This window comes from Melanotaenia boesemani, chromosome 10, assembly GCF_017639745.1.
Source record: "Melanotaenia boesemani isolate fMelBoe1 chromosome 10, fMelBoe1.pri, whole genome shotgun sequence".
Classification (NCBI taxonomy): domain Eukaryota; kingdom Metazoa; phylum Chordata; class Actinopteri; order Atheriniformes; family Melanotaeniidae; genus Melanotaenia; species Melanotaenia boesemani.
The window spans coordinates 37746361-37762992 of NC_055691.1; the positions used below are offsets into that span (position 1 = coordinate 37746361).

Sequence of the window (16632 nt, forward strand, 5' to 3'; positions counted from 1 at the left end):
ATTTCACTTTCAGCTTTGAAATCTTGCATGAGGTTGTTAAGTAAGTCCGACGTGCCTCCTCTTTAAATATTCGAGCACTGCAGACGTACTTCCGTGGTACACAAGGTCCGCTTTACAAATCTCACATGTATTTAATTTATTTTGTAAGTTTAACGTTCTCCGCCGCAGTTTACCATGTTTTTCCCCTGGCGGACTTTACTGCGCATGTGCAACTCTCAGCAGAGATAAAAAAAGAAGACGATGTCTCACTCTTTATGTTTTTCCCTTCTTTGCGCATGTGCATTGTGCAACTCTCAGCAGAGATAGGATTAGAAGACGATGTCTCACTCTGTAGTTTTTTTTTTTCTTTCTTTTTTTTTTTTTGCCGACAATAGTCGATGGCTAAATTCGTTGTCGACTATTTTTATTGTCGACTATTGTCGACAACGTCGACTAATCGTTGCAGCCCTAGTGTTGGGTACAATTTTCCCTTTGCTATTAGGTTGTTTGTATGAACTGTTGCTTACATCCTTTGTGGAGTGGTAAATCAGATCTCAGTAAAGATATGTTTGCCAGGAGAAAGACCTGACTGGCACCCCGGAAAAACAAATAAAATAGTTTAATTAAACTAAACCTGCTATAAGTTAATACACCTGAGCTAAACTGTCACAGTGTACTGTGGGATAAACATGCAATCTGATTCGCTGTCTGTGGAACGTGAAGATTGGCTTTGTGATTGGTTCGAGACTGACGTGAGGTGGTCGGCCAAGATGAGATGATGCTTGGGATCATCTGAATATGCAGCTTTTCTCTGCCAGCGAAAGGCGCCTAGTGCTCCCACCACAAGGTGGCGCCACATCAGTAGCTAGACTCTTCTCCTCTGTTGTTTCCCGGTGGTGGAACCATCTCCTCCTTAACAGAATGAGTTAAAAAAATTTGTCCAGCTCTTGGCTCAAACAAGTACTTAATAAGCTGTGTGCACTTATGCCCAAGCTGATATTGTTTGATGAAATCGTGATCTTGTATTTAAACAAAATGACTTACAAAAAACAAAAAAAGAAACAAAAAATAAAATAAAATATATACACACACACACATATATATATACATATATATATATATATATACATATACACATAGATATATACATATACACATAGATATATATATATATATACATATATATATACATATATATATATATATATATATATATATGTATATATATATATATATATATATATACATATATATATATATATATATATATATATATATATATATGTATATATATATATACATATATATATATATATATATACACATATATATACACACATTATATATATATACACATTATATATATATACACATTATATATATATACACATTATATATATATATATATATATATATATATATATATATATATATACATACACATATATATATACACATATATATATACACATTATATATATATATATATATATATATATATATATATATATATATATATATATATATATATATATATATATATATATATAGCACAGCCTCCAGCACTACATGACAGCACCTGGGTCCAACTGGACTCCCAGCAGTCTTACTACAACTTAATGATGACGTCCATTTTGTTTGAATTCTTGCTTGTGTTGTTCTTACACTCAAATGTAAGTCGCTTTGGATAAAAGTGTCTGCTAAATGACTATAGAATAGTAGAGTAAAGATTGGGGTCGTGTTCTTATGAGAAAATATTTATGGTCTGTCAACTTTTGTAGCTTTAGGCTCTTAAATACAAAGTTTGGTTTGTAATTTGCCATTTCTCTTGCTCCTGCTTAGATTACCTGTACAGAGGAGCAGATTCAGCAGGAGGGGCGCTGCTGTCTTCTGGGGTCTGGAGCCAAGATGGAGGATTGGACTCTTGAGTTGCTGCCAGTCGCTGTTGGAGGAATATGAACATAGATTAGAGGTAGGCCGATTCACTATTTAATCAATGTTCAAATAAAATATTTTTCATAACAACTAAATGATGGGAACACAACTGCAAAGTATGTCAGGAACATAAAAGTAACACGTGCCACCCGGACATATTAAGGGGACGAACCGGTCTCCATAAAGTGTCTGGCCACCAGTAAACAACAGAAATACCAGAAGGCAGCAGCTCGCCTTTCAGCCCGTTACTGAAAGCGAGATTTATTCATCAGGTTTGAAGGCTAGCATTTGGAAACATTTTGGTTTATATGGACATGAGAACGGACAAGGCCTGAACAAGACTTACCCCAGATGTAAGTTGTTTAAAGCCAAAATGAAGTCTACTAGTTATACTACATGTGGTTGCATCTCATGCATTTCCAGGTTAGAGGAGGAGAAGCCACCGGTATTGTCAGTTTAGCATACTTTAGCATACCATAGCCCTGTCTGTCAGTTTAGAGTACTTTATAGCTGTGTATGCTGTTTTGATAGATAGGCTATTTTATTCAGTAATAGTTATTTTAAAGTTAAATATTACATGTTCAATCTCACACAGTCTGGGAGAAGGTGTTGGATGATACAATGCGTGTTTAAACTATATTCCCCTCGTTGAAAAACTGAATTGTAAAAAATATGTTTGAAAATCCTGACAATAGTTTAATAATCGTATCGTAGCACCTTGAATTATAATCGAATCGTAAGGTACCTAAGATGGCTCGCCCCTAGCATAGATGTCTTAAAAAATACTGCCCAAACATCGGCAGCAAATACAGAGACTAGATTACTCAGCAGTCGCTGTCAGACGTTCTACAGCTGTTTACACAGAAGTTATCTTACCAACGGGGTGACCACAGCCTCCACGGACTTGCTGAGAGGAGAGAGGATGCCACTGGGAGGAAAAGTGAGCAGCTCATCTCCACTGCTGTCCAGCTTTGTGTCCTGATCACACTCCTCCTCTCTGGCCTCTGCTTCGTCATTTTTCTCCTTCTCTCCCTCCTCATCAGTCTTGTCACTGCCTCCAGAACAAGCACCAATCCCAGTATCACAGTCAGCACCTTCATTCCTTCTCTTTTCTTCGACCTTCTCAGCATATTCCAGCACCTCCTCAAACATCTGCTCAATTAATTCAGCGGCGTTGGTCTCATCGTGAGAGCTGGATCCAGCATCTGTGAAAAGAAGTCGCGGGTTTATCAAACAGTTTCTGGAAGTGTCTTTTTCACGTCCTATACAAGCATAAAAGAAGACGAGCAAGGTGCAAACCTCCCTGACCGCCACCTGTTGGTGTGGGCAGCATGAAAAGCTGTTCATGTCGTGTCTGTAGTTTACCAATCACCACCCCACCCACGTGCTCCACCTCTTTAAATGCAGCCCAGGTGTTAACATCTTTAGACTAGTCTCACCTGACAAACTGGTCTCTGCCCTGGACTCCAATGAGGTGTCGATCACAGAAAAAGGCGAGCTATTGATCAGCTCAGGCTGCAGGATAAAGGTGACTTTCTTTGAGCTTTCCCTTCCATCTGCCTGCTCATGGAAATGCCGGATACGAACTGGATCACGATCCATCTCCTGGGCTTCTGCTGCCGTTATCTCTCCTGAACTCTGAGCATCATCCTTCATGTAAGAGTCTGATGCTGCATCCTGAACCGTCTCTGAAAGCTGTGCTGCAGCTTTAATATTCATTTCATGGTCTGAGCTACTCGTCTGGGTTTCTTTCAAAGCTTTAGCAACGTCTTTTACACCGGCGGTCTGGCAGTTGTCTGACCGTTCAAGTGCATCATATTCGTCTGGGCATCCATCTACCCTCCTCTGCTCTTGTGTAGCTGTTGAAATGTTAATATTTAAGAGCCTATCCTCGTATCTCCCTTTAGACTCAGTTTTGCATTGATCACTGTCAAAAGCAGATTTCTCTCTCCCAGAATCACCTAAACAACTTTCTGACTCACGTTGTTCTTCCTCTGGTCTAGTCCTCTCATGTTCCTGCTTGTCAGGACAGCCAGAAAACTCAGCAGAGACATCTGCAGGTGGACGAAATCCTCCATCCTGGATGTCAGCAGGTTCATCGTCCACCCGAGATGATTCTAACTCCTCGTTAGGACACGTTTCATGGCCTTTTGCCCTTACAGACTTTTCATCCTTACACAACATGCCTTTAGGATATCTCCACATCTTTAACTCCTCATCTGTTGAAGCCTCCATCTCCTCCTCACCATATGAGGAATCCTCCAATATTTCATCTTCATCAAAAGTAAACACCTCAGGCACGCTCTGTCCTGACCCTTTGGAGACGTCACTTCTTCCTGTTGTCTGAAAGCATCTCTGCGTAGCAGCTACAGGCAGCTCGGACACATTCTGATCCTCACTGAAAGACAACTTTAATATGGTCTGGTTCTCTGGTTGGTCTGAACCAAGATGATCTTTTTGCTCCCCGACTTCCTCACCAGCATCACCTTCCTGGAAGCTCTGGAGTTGAGCAGATGCAGATGGTGTGCTTTCACCTGGTAAAAAAGAAGTTTCACTTCATGGCATAACTTTATTCTCGGTATACCTCACAACAGCGTCCTTACTGATCACACTACCAAAAAGAGGACTAAGTGGTAGGGCAAAGGGGTGAAATAGGATTCAGTCCAAGCCTTGTATGAGAGGGGTCTGCATAGCATCCTCTCCTCATTGGGAAGAATAAACTACGTTCATTCACGTCAGTCTCCAATAATACCAGAAAAAGTCGCTAGGTTTGTCGCTAGTCACTTAATAAAAAAAATTTTAAAAAAACCTCGGTAGAGGGGTCTGAAAACTCGCTAAATATATCGACAAAGTCGCTAAGTTGGCAACACTGAGGAATAATAAATTCCCCCAAGACCCGCCTCTTTCCACACATAAGCCAATCACAGTGGTCATTCGTGCCCACTCACACACACATTGGCTGTCGTCTTCTTCGTTGGTGTTCGTCTCCTTTTCTCGTATTGAAGTTAGTTTGAGTCGGAAAACCAGCAGCTAATTTGTTATTACTGTGAACTACTGGGCTGAAGAGGGGAGCAGAAGTTTGTTAGCGACTAAATAAATTCAGTTATAACTCCTACAAGAAAAAGACCGGTAGATGTATCGGTCACCGTAGATCAAATATTCACTCGCACTGTCTCACATTTTAGTCGCAAAATGCGACCGTTTGGTCGCAGTCTGGAGCCCTGCAAATCAAGACATTTGTACCTTGTTTATTTCCAAAATAAAACTATTCTATTCTACAGTCATTTACCAGACGCTTTTATCCAAAGCGACTTACATTTGAGAGTAAAATAAGTTTTATTGTCTTCAGCTGCCTAAATTCTCCTGAGGGAAAACTGTATGAAGTCTACATGATGTCTTACCCATCATAATAACAGAAGGCTTCTGGGCATCTGACGTAGTTTCAAAGAAACTTCCATCTTTCATCTCAGCATCACCACGAACCTGCTGAAACATCAAGAATATCAGTACCAGCATGTAAGAAAATGATTAAATGAAGGCACACGCAGATCAAAATAGTACTACTACTACTGGGACCTTGATTTCATGTGAACAGCTTCTCCAACATCGCTGCAGTAAATTCAAATATTAATGGAAACTGAAGACAGAAAATAAAAACAAGCTAAACAAAGGTAGAATGGTGAAGAACAGAAAGCTAAATGCCTCCAATGGTACCGAAGTTTACACAGCAGGACAAATAGAATGAAGATTATGATCTTGGCCTCCAAGGAAAGAAATGCCCGACAATTTTCCATCTTCAGTGAACCTTCAACGTCTCCATTTTTTAAAAAAAAAGGTGCACGCCAGACATCAGATCAAGTTGGACATATCTCACTGTGGCTCAATAGTTTTTACTCGTGATCACGTTTCATTCATCACTGCAAACACAACCCATGTGTAAAAAGTGCAGGCGTGACCAGTTGGTGCATGGACTCACATCCCAGGTCTGCATGGGAGGCCAACAAACGCTCCTTTTAGATCTAGGAACCCATGTGGAGGGTGATGAGGGGCCAGCAGGGGTCCTTGCCTGCTAATTTTGATATAAACTAGCATGTAAATAAACACCTGGAAAAACTGAAGTCTGTGAAGAATCACTGGAAAGTACCACATCATTACTCTGAATGTATGAGTAGATCTCTGTAAACATGTATGTCTGGGGCAACAACCAAACATTTTTAAAAACACACTCAAGTATTGCTTCCTGGTCATCGACTAACAACCGACTACAGAACAGAATGGGTGATGAGCAGATGATAAACCCACCTGAGTCAACGAGGAATCAGAGCTGCTTCTTTTCAGCCAGGCGTTCTCACTGATTGGCTGCAAGCGTAACTGGTTTAACTCCTGCTCTCGTTCCTGAACAGTGAAATAAGGTCGGAGTTTAGGATAAATTACACATGAATTACTTTATTATTCTAGTATTCTGACTCCTTAATTAGAGTCAAGGGGTTTGCAGCAGGGAAGCATAAAAAACTTTTTATTTGGTGAGCCCTGATCTATACTAAATCAGTAAATTATTTCTAGTTTCTTTCACTTGTTGGACAGTTTAAAAACCGATAAAACTTATTCTTTGACTTTAACATAACAGGTTTCTAAACCAACTTCTATCAACTATGTAATATTGTCAGAATTAAAACCTTGTCTCAAAATGAGGCAGAAAAATTAGTCCATCCATTTGTCTTTAAGACTGGACGCGTACTTTACTTCTGTCCCCCAACAAACCTCCAGTCTAACAGGAGAAGTCATATCATTTAGCTCCCTGTTCAACCCGGAGTAGAATTTAAACACCATCTCCTCCTCAGATATAAAACTCTTGATCAACACTGTGGGAACAAAGACCTCATAGTTGCACTTTCAACATAGCAGTTTACATGCAGGCTGCAAGCAGAAAGGAGGCACAGCCTTCAATAATCAGGCCCCTGTATGTGGAACCAGCTCCCAGTTTGGGTTTGGCAAGTAGATGCCATCTTTACCTTTAAAAACTTTATTTTAGTAGGTTATAGTTACGGTTGGCTTGAATGATCATAAAGGCCCATTTATGCTGGACGCTGAAGACGGATAAGTAGACTGATGGACACTTTCGTTCGCCTCCTGCATTGTTTACGAGTGTAACTTGGTCCGTTTTCAAGGAGCTTAGCTTAGGGGCGGCATGGCTCAGTGGGTAGAGTGGTCGTCGTGCAGCCCAAGGGTTGCCGGTTTGATTCCAGCCCAGAGAGCTCATGTCGAGGTGTCCCTGAGCAAGACACTGAACCCCAAATTGCTCCTGATGGATCATGGTTAGCGCCTTGCATGGCAGCTTCTGCCATCAGTGGGTGAATGTGACGTTTTGGTTAAAAGCGTTTTATAAGTACAGACCATTCTAGAAAGGCTGTGTGAGCATGGTGCGCGTGTTTATGGCGGCGTTTTACCGCCACCAACTGGTGAGTGAACTCAGTACCGTGGAGGAACATTACCATGGCAACGCAAAAGACACATGGAAGTACGAGGTTGGCGACGTATGACGTTTGAAACGGACGTACCCGTTCACGTACATGAGGGAGCAGAAATGGACCTTTACACAGCTTCTAGGCTTAGACTGATGTAGGACTATCGCAGCTGAAAACCAACCTGGCGTATGAGGGAAGCCTGCTTGGAGCTAGGTGTTGTTGTACACTGGAGTTTGTGTTGAATGTCCGATACGAAACCAGAGCGGGTCGGTGGGCAGGAGTTGGAGGGGCTCTGCGTGAGGGTGAGGCTGGCCTGGGGAGCTTTAAAGCGCTTCATCCGTTGATTAAATTCTCCTTCACCTGAAAGGAAAGTTTTCTTTTTAGAGATGTTTTATACATAGAAATTAAGGTAAGTTTAAAAAGTGTATCATCCTTCGGTCATTTCATTTCTATTGGCCAAGGTGCTGGAGAACCATGGCCAATAGAAATCACTTCAGTCTCATCGACATAGTCAGATCTTCACGGAACCAGGAACAGCTCAACATGTCAGATTTCCATCCCCTCCAAAGCGGAGGTGATGTATTCAGCATCAGTGGTCTGTTAGCAACTTGACTGAAAATGTTATGGGTGGATGTTGATGAAATTTTTAGGGAATCTCAGAATAAGATTACATTAAGGTGCATAAGATGGCGGCGTGAGTGGAGGCAGCGACCCCTCTGTACCAATAGCCGGGGGGGGGGTCCAGTGGACCACCAGCTTGCCTGACTGAAATGTCTTCTGCTCTGTGTCTTCTTCCTCCAGAAAATCCCCCTGCAGACCCTGGAGTCAGGAGGGTTTTCCTCTCCAGAAACACTGCCTTCAGAGCTGGGGATGCAGAAGGCCTGAGAACAGCAAGAGCCAACCTGCTAAGAGGCATCGGGAAAGCTAAACAGGTCGCATCATCATCATGAACCGCTTTGAACGGCTAGTAGAGTCTCACCCCAAACCCACCCTCCCCTCCACCCTGGACCCATTCCAGCTTGAATTCGACCCCGACCATCAATGCTGCTGCTGTGGCGAGAGCGAGCAGCCTCGTGTTCCTGGGTTTCCACATCTGTGAGGACATGTGCTGGACAGCCAACTGCACATCACTGGTGGAGAAAGCCCAGCGGCGCCTCTACTTCCTCCACAGGCTGAAGAGAGGGAGCGCCCCCCACCCATCATGATCACCTTTACCAAGGCAGCACTGAGAGCATCCTGACCAGCTGGGTCCCCGTACAGAACAGAGAAACCCTGCAGGGCATAGAGAACACAGCAGGGAAGATCACAGGTGTCCCACCCCCCCTCTCCTGGACATTTATAACACCTGCCTCACCCGCAAAGCAGCAGCATTGTGAGGGACTCCAGCCCCCCCTGCACAGCCTGTTAGCCTCCTGGCTTCAGGCAGAAGGAACAGGAGCCTCCGGGCTGCTCTCGCAGACTTAGGAAGCCAGCAGGCTGTCAGAAAGCTGAACTCTCTGCCCTCCATCTGGCCCCAGAAACATTACTCACATACTACAGAAACTGACAAAAAAAAAAAGCCTGAGTCTTGGAATGGAATAAAAGAACACGTGATTAGATTTTGGGGTGATTTTTAAGGATTCATTAAGGGGTGCAAACATCAGGGAACATCTTTGAACTCACATCTAGCTCTTTCTTCGTAAAAACAAAAGGTGGCTAACACAATACCGTTGGATTTTCGGCGTCAATCCTCAAAGATTTTTTCTTTGATTTTCGTCAAGTTTCCTTTAAATATGCTGAAAAGTTATGTTGTTGGCTACCATAAACATAGCTGTTCCACAGAGAAGAGATTATTCTTCCCAAAAAGACACAAACGTCCAGAAAGACGTGATAACTGGCTAGCGGCTATCAAGCGTGTTAATGCTGGACACCTTCGAAATGTTCATCAATTCATTCAGATCGTTTTGTGAGGGTGAGTAAAAGATTTATCATGATATTATTGTTTAAATTAGAGCCCGACAGATGGACCTTTTGAGGCCGAAGGTCGATTTTCTCTACACATTATTTTCGTGGCTGTGAAGTCATGGCTCATTTGAACCAAAATAAAAACCAGAGAATTTTCTTGGATATTAAAACATGTCGTCTTTAACAGAGCTGCATTTTAAACATATGACGGTCCCAGATAGTCTGGAACGCATGTTCCTCCACAACACCACAGTGAGCTGCTGCAGCCTGAGTCCCGTTCTAGGATTTCCTGACCAGTAAAACTAGGAGGGACTTCCTGACATAGCTGCAGACGGAGTAATGTTCATTATTTTAACTTCCCTGCTCTCTGCTTCACATCCATCCTCCTGACATCCGTCTCACCACGCAGCTGAAGGAGGGATGGACCTCGTTCTGGACTCAGATACTTTCTACACTTACCTTATTTCTGCAGTTCCTTACCGGCTTTAAGCTGCTAGCTATCGCTATGTTAGCTTAGCATAACCACAGCAATGTTATTGCTAACATAAATGGACAGTAAGTAACTTAAGCTAGGTTAGCACAGCTTTAGCAATGCAACGTAAATATAAAGCATGACCGATGAAGGACGGGTCGCTATCATGACACATGTAAACAGCGTTAAACTGCAGACATGCTGAGTCATTCTTAATTTCACAACGTCATTATAAACGTACCTGTCGTCAGGCTCCGTCCTGCCCATCCCTGTAGTGCTGCCTGGCTGTAGCTACTGCTGTAGTTAGCAGTGAGGACGGAGGATTGAATGGAGTCAGAGCTCCATCTAGTGGACAAACACCGCAACGACATCATTATGCACGACTCCGGCACTCGACAACATTTACCTTTTCATGAGAAACTAAGAATTTATCGGCAAAACTCCGGCAGATGGTTGTTTTGAAAAGCATTTTAATCAGCCGATTCAATCGGCCGGCCGATCAATCGGTCGGCTGATCAATCGGTCAGACTCTAGTTTAAAACTTATAGTTGTTTTTGTATAGATGCGAAAAAAGCAAATGTCTGGTTACAGTAACAGCACACGTCTGTTGGCGGTTTAGTGAAGTTCTCCATGTTTCTTGTTAGCAGCTCCTTCACAGTCTACGGTGGACGGACATCAGGACATTCGTCCAGTCCTACGGTCTCTATCTTCACCTCATATCTTTTTCTAGCCTTGTAACTGAGGGGGTCAATATAAATGGACAACATTATGGATCATCTTCTATCAGAAATCTGTGGAGATGCAGGTTTGGTTTCACTGACAAGCTGTTTATGGCCACCGGGTTGTGACGTAGGTTTGCGCCTGCCCATGGGGGGGATAAGAATCATTTTACCCATCGAGCTTCTACCTCTAAAACTAACGTCTACAATCACTGCCAGAAGATATACCAACGGCTTGGTGGAGGTCTGAGCTCTGAGTGCTTGTAGTATCACCATGTTTCTGTTTCTGGCCAAGTTTGGATAAATAAAACATGGAAAAATGATTACCTATAAAATTCTACATTGATATCTGTCACCAATACTTGTGTTTTACATACAGATGATTAAAAATTTATATTAAGACTCTCATACTGAGCTAAAATGAGACAAGAGGACAGATGAGGTAAATAACAGGACTGAATGTTATTTGCAAAGACAACTCTCAAAGCCAATCAATGAGGCTGTTGACTTCAGTTTAATCTTATTTATAGCATTTAAAATATTGATTTTGGGGGATTTGGGCAGAGTTCTTATTGGTCTCTTTATTGTTGGAAAAACAAATTCACACCTTGCAAGTACTGAAAAAAAATCCCCATTATTCTCGTGCTTTGTACATTTAACTTAATTTAGGACTTAAAATCTATGCAGTAAAGGATGGACTCTGTTCGGCCCCGGATCCGAGGCTAAGGATATGTTAGCATCTAAGCAGGAAAAACTGCTTTGGCTGAAATGTGTTTATGTTTCATTAACTACAAACGAGCAGCAGTAAACATCTCAATAGATTAAAGACTAAATGCAAGTGAGAACGAAAGACGTCCATGTTAGTTGTGCATGAATGTGTGTGTTCGTCCTCACTCAGGAGATGCTCTCTAACACCCCTGTCGTGGGCAGTGATGGATGAGCCCTCAGCTCCAGGATCTGAGAAGCACCGCTGGGCCACAGAAGCTCCTTAAAAAAAAAAAAAAAACATTCTCTGTTTCAACGTTTTTGCTCCAACTTGTCAGATTCACCAGCAACTCGACTGCTGCATGAGGATCGTTCAGCTTCATTTCTGATCAAGAACATCCCGTCATGTTCAGCAGTACCACAAAGGCTAACCAAGCAAACCATGTGAGGAAATATATTCTCATTTCTTTAGTGTGTGCAGGTACGCGACATCAGCAGGTCCATAAATTACCATCTCTCCTCTGTGTGAGCAGCTGAACTCGGGAGCGGACTGAAGGAACTATGGGGGTGTCTGGCTTCGTCTCTAGTTCAGCCAAGCGTCCAGAGGAGGATGGTTTAGGGCTACGGTTCTCCTGACCAGATGCTTCCAGCCGGCGCCGCTTCTGGCCATCATTCACCTCTGACACAACAAGTAGAAAAAAAGGAAATAGCTGCATAAACTTGTAAATATATACACATCACATGTGATCCTTCACATTTCTGTACAAACCAGCACAAACAAACCTGTTGCTAAGAGGAAGTTGTCTTCTGAATCTGAAAGAGGTTCTCTCTGCCTCTTCAAGTTGGCATTGCCACAGTTTTCTTCAGGCTCCATACTGAATCATAAACTGAAAGACAAAACACACTGATTAAGCTTTTCAAGAGGTCAGAGCTCACAGTTATGGGACAGAGAAGGAAGTTCAACCCAATGTGCTGAAACAAAAGCTAGAGTTAACACAAATACTGGACACATCCTGGTTTCTCACGCAAGACTTCTATTTGCAGACTTTTCCTCTGCTTTAACCAAATGCAGCCCCACGTTTTAATGGAGAGACCGGCCTCTTATCCGGTTTTTATGAAGGGACAAATGTCCAGGAGGACATAATCTGGCTCACCTCAGGGTTGTGTATTGTTTTCTGAAGATGCTGTCCTTTTATCCCGCCTTCAGAGTCTGAACATGGCCCTACCTCATCACATTCTGTCATCTCGACTTGAATGAAAACTAAAGACAGGATTACTGATATGAAAAATTTCAACCGATGATTTTCTGCTTCTCATGGCCGATACCGATAAGTTCATATTTTAATGTTTATATTCTGCAGTTTGAGCTGATGCAGCGATAAAAAGCTGATATTTAAGCAGCTCTGGATTATCTATAACAGCAAACAAAAAGTTTTGGCTCTTCAAATGTTTTTCATGCCACAGCACATAAATGTGGTCATTTGCTGTAAATAACAGCAAGAAAAGAAAATTCCATTCAATCAACAAAGTGCATCCCTTCAAAACTGTGTAGCAGATGTTTGTTTATCTGAAAACGTATTTGTGTTTAAATATGAAACTATATGTACGGACAAGCTGTCAGCCTGAACTACAAAAATATCAAATAAATAAATCAAATGAATAAATAAAGTGCATCCTCAAAACTTAAGTGAATAATCTACCAAAGGTTTACAGAATTGTGAACGCTTCGACTGCATCAGGCATCAAAGAGATTTTTCTGAAAATCTCATAGTTTATGATGAAAATGTGCTATTAATGTTCTAAAACCTGGGTTCTCAACGACAGAAAAGGGCTGGTCGTCGAGCTATAAATCCCATCACTTATTCGCTTTAGCATCTTCACCGTCTCTTGAAGTTTTTACCGCGCTCAAATGCCTGCTGAATGGATACAGCCATTCTGTGTTGTTGTTGTAGCTTTAGCACTGCTAGCAGCTTCATATTCTTTCCATACGGCTTCACTGCGACGGCGATTTTTCAGGTGGGATATTACATTCGTTGTGTTAAAACTTGAAGCCCTCTTTCCTCCATTCTTGCTCATTATTAGTCAGGCAGTGATGGGACCAAGCCTGGGTCCTGCTAGTAAGGTGCACATGACCTGAGCGTCTTTGTCATCTTGGCCTGCTTTAGGGCTACTCTGCCTGAATAAAATACCCCCACATTTAAATAATTTATCTGGGTTTTGTTAATCAGAAAAATGTACCTCTGATAAATATCATGCATCTCTAGACATGATCACTGATTGTAGACGCAGCCACACAGTGAGCAGGATTCATGGTGAAGATGTCCAGATTGTGGATTCATACAAATAGCTTTTATTTGTTATTAAGATTATTAAGAAAGCAAAAACCATCATCAGTGATCTTCGCCGCGTGCTGTTTAATGAGTTGCTTTGACGCCATTAGGCCGGCGCTGCCACACCCCTCACAGAAGAGCCAGTAGACGTTCTCCATCTTTTATTCCTTCAACTTCACACTTCTCAACTCCGACAGCAGTCGTTTTAACGACATTTATTCTGTCACTGCTCTATGTTAAATGAGCTAACAGGTGACTTAGCCTGTATCTGTATTTATTGTTCATGTCTACAGTGTACTGATGATGCCTGACACATGCTGACTGCTGTCTGTGGTAAGCTGATAATGAATTATCTGTACGGGTAAATAAAGTTTTCTGGATCTTAATCTGAACAATAGATATCGCTCCCAAACAACAAACTAATTAGAATTCTCTGAGTGAATTCAATGCATTTGCAAATAGTAAATGCTTATTTTACTGACTGTCATATTTAATTTTAACTTAGCTGCTAATGACAACTGTTGTACAAATGGCCTCTCGTTTCTCCAAACTCAGCATGTGATTCTTTCTGAAGAACAGATTGTTAAACTTAGTGGCACCTGGTTAAAAAAATACAAAAAACAAAAAAAAAACAATGAATATTAGCACATTTCCAATGGTCTCCCATCTTGTTTCAACTTTCCCATAAAAGTTTAAAATCAGATTGAAAAGAGATTTGTTCACAGTCCATAACACGCAAGAAAGACTGAAATAAAAAAGTGACACCGCCCAGCAGTTCTAGCAGTTTAGGTCATTTTAAATGAAGCACGTAGGTTAGCGACTTGTGCTAAGCTAGCATAGCAGCGAGACATCGTTTTCAATTAATGCAGCTACGTTAACAGTTAAAACACCGTGGCAGTTTGCTGAATGTACTTCATATTAACTCCGATCACAGCCAACATATCATGAGGGGCATTTATTTCAATAAGCTGTGGCTAGAAACATTGCCCCGAGTCAACTCAAGCTAGCTCTTCACAAGCTAACTTATTTAGAACTTGACACTCAAAGTTAGCTTAGCTTCCCGTTAGCGTTACAATGGAGCTACGACAAGGCCTTGTCAGCTCTTGATTAACATTTGCTTGAAGTAAGCTGCTCTTTTCTCACCTGAAAAGTCGTCTCTACAAAGTGTAAACTGTAACACGAGCCGACAAAAAGTGACAGAAAACACAAAAAGACTTTCGGTCTCCTCCTACAACTTTGAATTTCAGCGGGGATTCTGACGTCAGCGTCGTCTACACATCCGGGAAACAGTCCGCGAGCGCTGATCTGGGACCAGTCTCTTACCCATGGTCCTATCACAGCCTCAACGTTTTCCACGCGAAAAGTGTTCACGGATTGCACCGATCTGGGACCAGTCATCTTTTTTATATCCTTGTGTTTATTGGGAACCGTGTAAATGTAGAACTGCTCCACAGTCTGACAAACCCTGAAGCCGGTTTACCGTAATGAACACAATACAACACAAGTTAGGACTAGATAGTAATAAAACAGGTGAAAAAGGGAACATAGCGACATAAAACTTGAGTTTGGACATAAATACTGATTTATAAGGAAAGCCAAGAGTGACTCAGCACTGAGGTGTCCAGTGTGTTTATACACTAAGAGATGCTTTGGTTCAGGTGTGTGTGTTTCTAGTTCTTTGGTTGTTGTTGCGATTCATGTTGGTGTTGTCTTGTTTATTTTTTAGAAACGCCCAATGATTGTCTGCTTAGTTTACCTGTAAAAGCTGTAGGAAATACTCTGTTGTTTTTCTGTACAGCTGTAGCAGCTGCTTGTCTGCTGTTAGGTTGGACTGAAGCTCGTTGCTGCCATCTGCTGGATCTTTGTCTCCTTTTCCTTTTTACTTCTCTTCATTATTCTCCTTCTTTTCTGTCCTCTCTGGTCTGTCCAGGAAGATTACATAAATTCCATAATTCCAAATGAATGAATGAATAAACAAACAAGTAAATGAAAAAATAAATAAAGCTTTGTACCCATAAAGCACCTCTTGGCAAAGTTAATTTGTTCAGCAGAACACAGCAGCCAGACCATCATTCTGCCGCCACCGTGCCGGACAGGACAAGGTTAAAAAAAGAAAAGAAAAACGAGAGTGGCCATTCTAGATTGTTATTCTTTTTAATGGCTATCTCGAGCCGGTGGGTCCAAGGGGAATCCCAGTACAGCTCTGTACTGGGATTCCAATCAAACCAGTTTGCTAGTATGAAGTTAGCCAATCAGCTCAGGGTGGCGACATATTTAAGCAGGCAGATGCAAGCTGATGTCAGATGGAGGATCGTCCATCACTGATCAATATGTCTAATTTTACGTTAAGTCTGACACAGTCTGAAACTGAGATGTCCAATAATCATTCACATAATGTTACTGGGTTTACTGGATTCATTGGATTAATTGGGATTACTGGGTTTACTGGATTTACTGGGTTTACTGGGTTTACTGGGTTTACTGAGTTTACTGGGTTTACTGGGTTTACTGGGTTTACTGAGTTTACTGAGTTTACTGGGTTTACTGGATTTATTGGGTTTACTGGGTTCACAGGATTTATTGGATTTACTGGGTTTATTGGGTTTACTGAGTTTGCTTGGTTTATTGGGGTTATTGGGTTTAATGGATTCATTGGGTTTGTTGGGTTTTCTGGGTTTACTGGGCAACAGGAACTTCCATGAACTCTCAGTAGAGGAGGTTTGTTTCATGCTGAACACAGGTTCGTGTACTTGTGTGTTTCAGCACCATCAAACTTCTTATGTTACACAAGAAGTAAAAAATGTTGATAGGAAGCTTAAAACAAGTAAAAATTTCTCAGCTATGATCATACATTTCACCCCCCCCCCCCCCCCCCCCCCCCCTTCTGCACCTACCACAAGGTTTTTGTCAGACAAACATACCATAAAAGGAAATTAAATTAAATAAGAGCAAATAAATAAATACCTTTAATTACCTTAAAATGGTTTAGGTATGACTACACTTTTTTGTGAGTGAGTATCTATGAATGCTGGAAGTTAATCAGACCCCATGCAGACAACGCTGCCTTCCTCCCCCAGAGTTTG

General features: G+C 41.7%; 1 protein-coding gene across 7 annotated transcripts in view; it reads right to left on the minus strand.

Moving 5' to 3' along the window:
• Positions 1-14847, minus strand: part of si:dkey-30c15.10 (uncharacterized protein LOC559353 homolog) — a 32781-nt gene extending 17934 nt beyond the window's left edge. For 2 of the 7 annotated variants that reach the window (XM_041996825.1, XM_041996821.1), the window contains exons 1-11: positions 14693-14847; positions 12003-12106; positions 11731-11898; positions 11409-11501; positions 7561-7739; positions 6217-6309; positions 5891-5983; positions 5316-5400; positions 3354-4448; positions 2791-3119; positions 1827-1921 (exon numbers count right to left, since the gene is read on the minus strand). In XM_041996825.1, coding sequence (XP_041852759.1) covers positions 1827-1921; positions 2791-3119; positions 3354-4448; positions 5316-5400; positions 5891-5983; positions 6217-6309; positions 7561-7739; positions 11409-11501; positions 11731-11898; positions 12003-12093 — 2321 coding nt within the window. In that variant the 5' untranslated portion in view covers positions 12094-12106; positions 14693-14847. The remainder of the gene's footprint in view (positions 1-1826; positions 1922-2790; positions 3120-3353; positions 4449-5315; positions 5401-5890; positions 5984-6216; positions 6310-7560; positions 7740-11408; positions 11502-11730; positions 11899-12002; positions 12107-14692) is intronic. The other 5 variants (XM_041996824.1, XM_041996822.1, XM_041996823.1 and 2 more) reach the window with 5 other exon arrangements.
• Positions 14848-16632: the final 1785 nt, after the last annotated feature.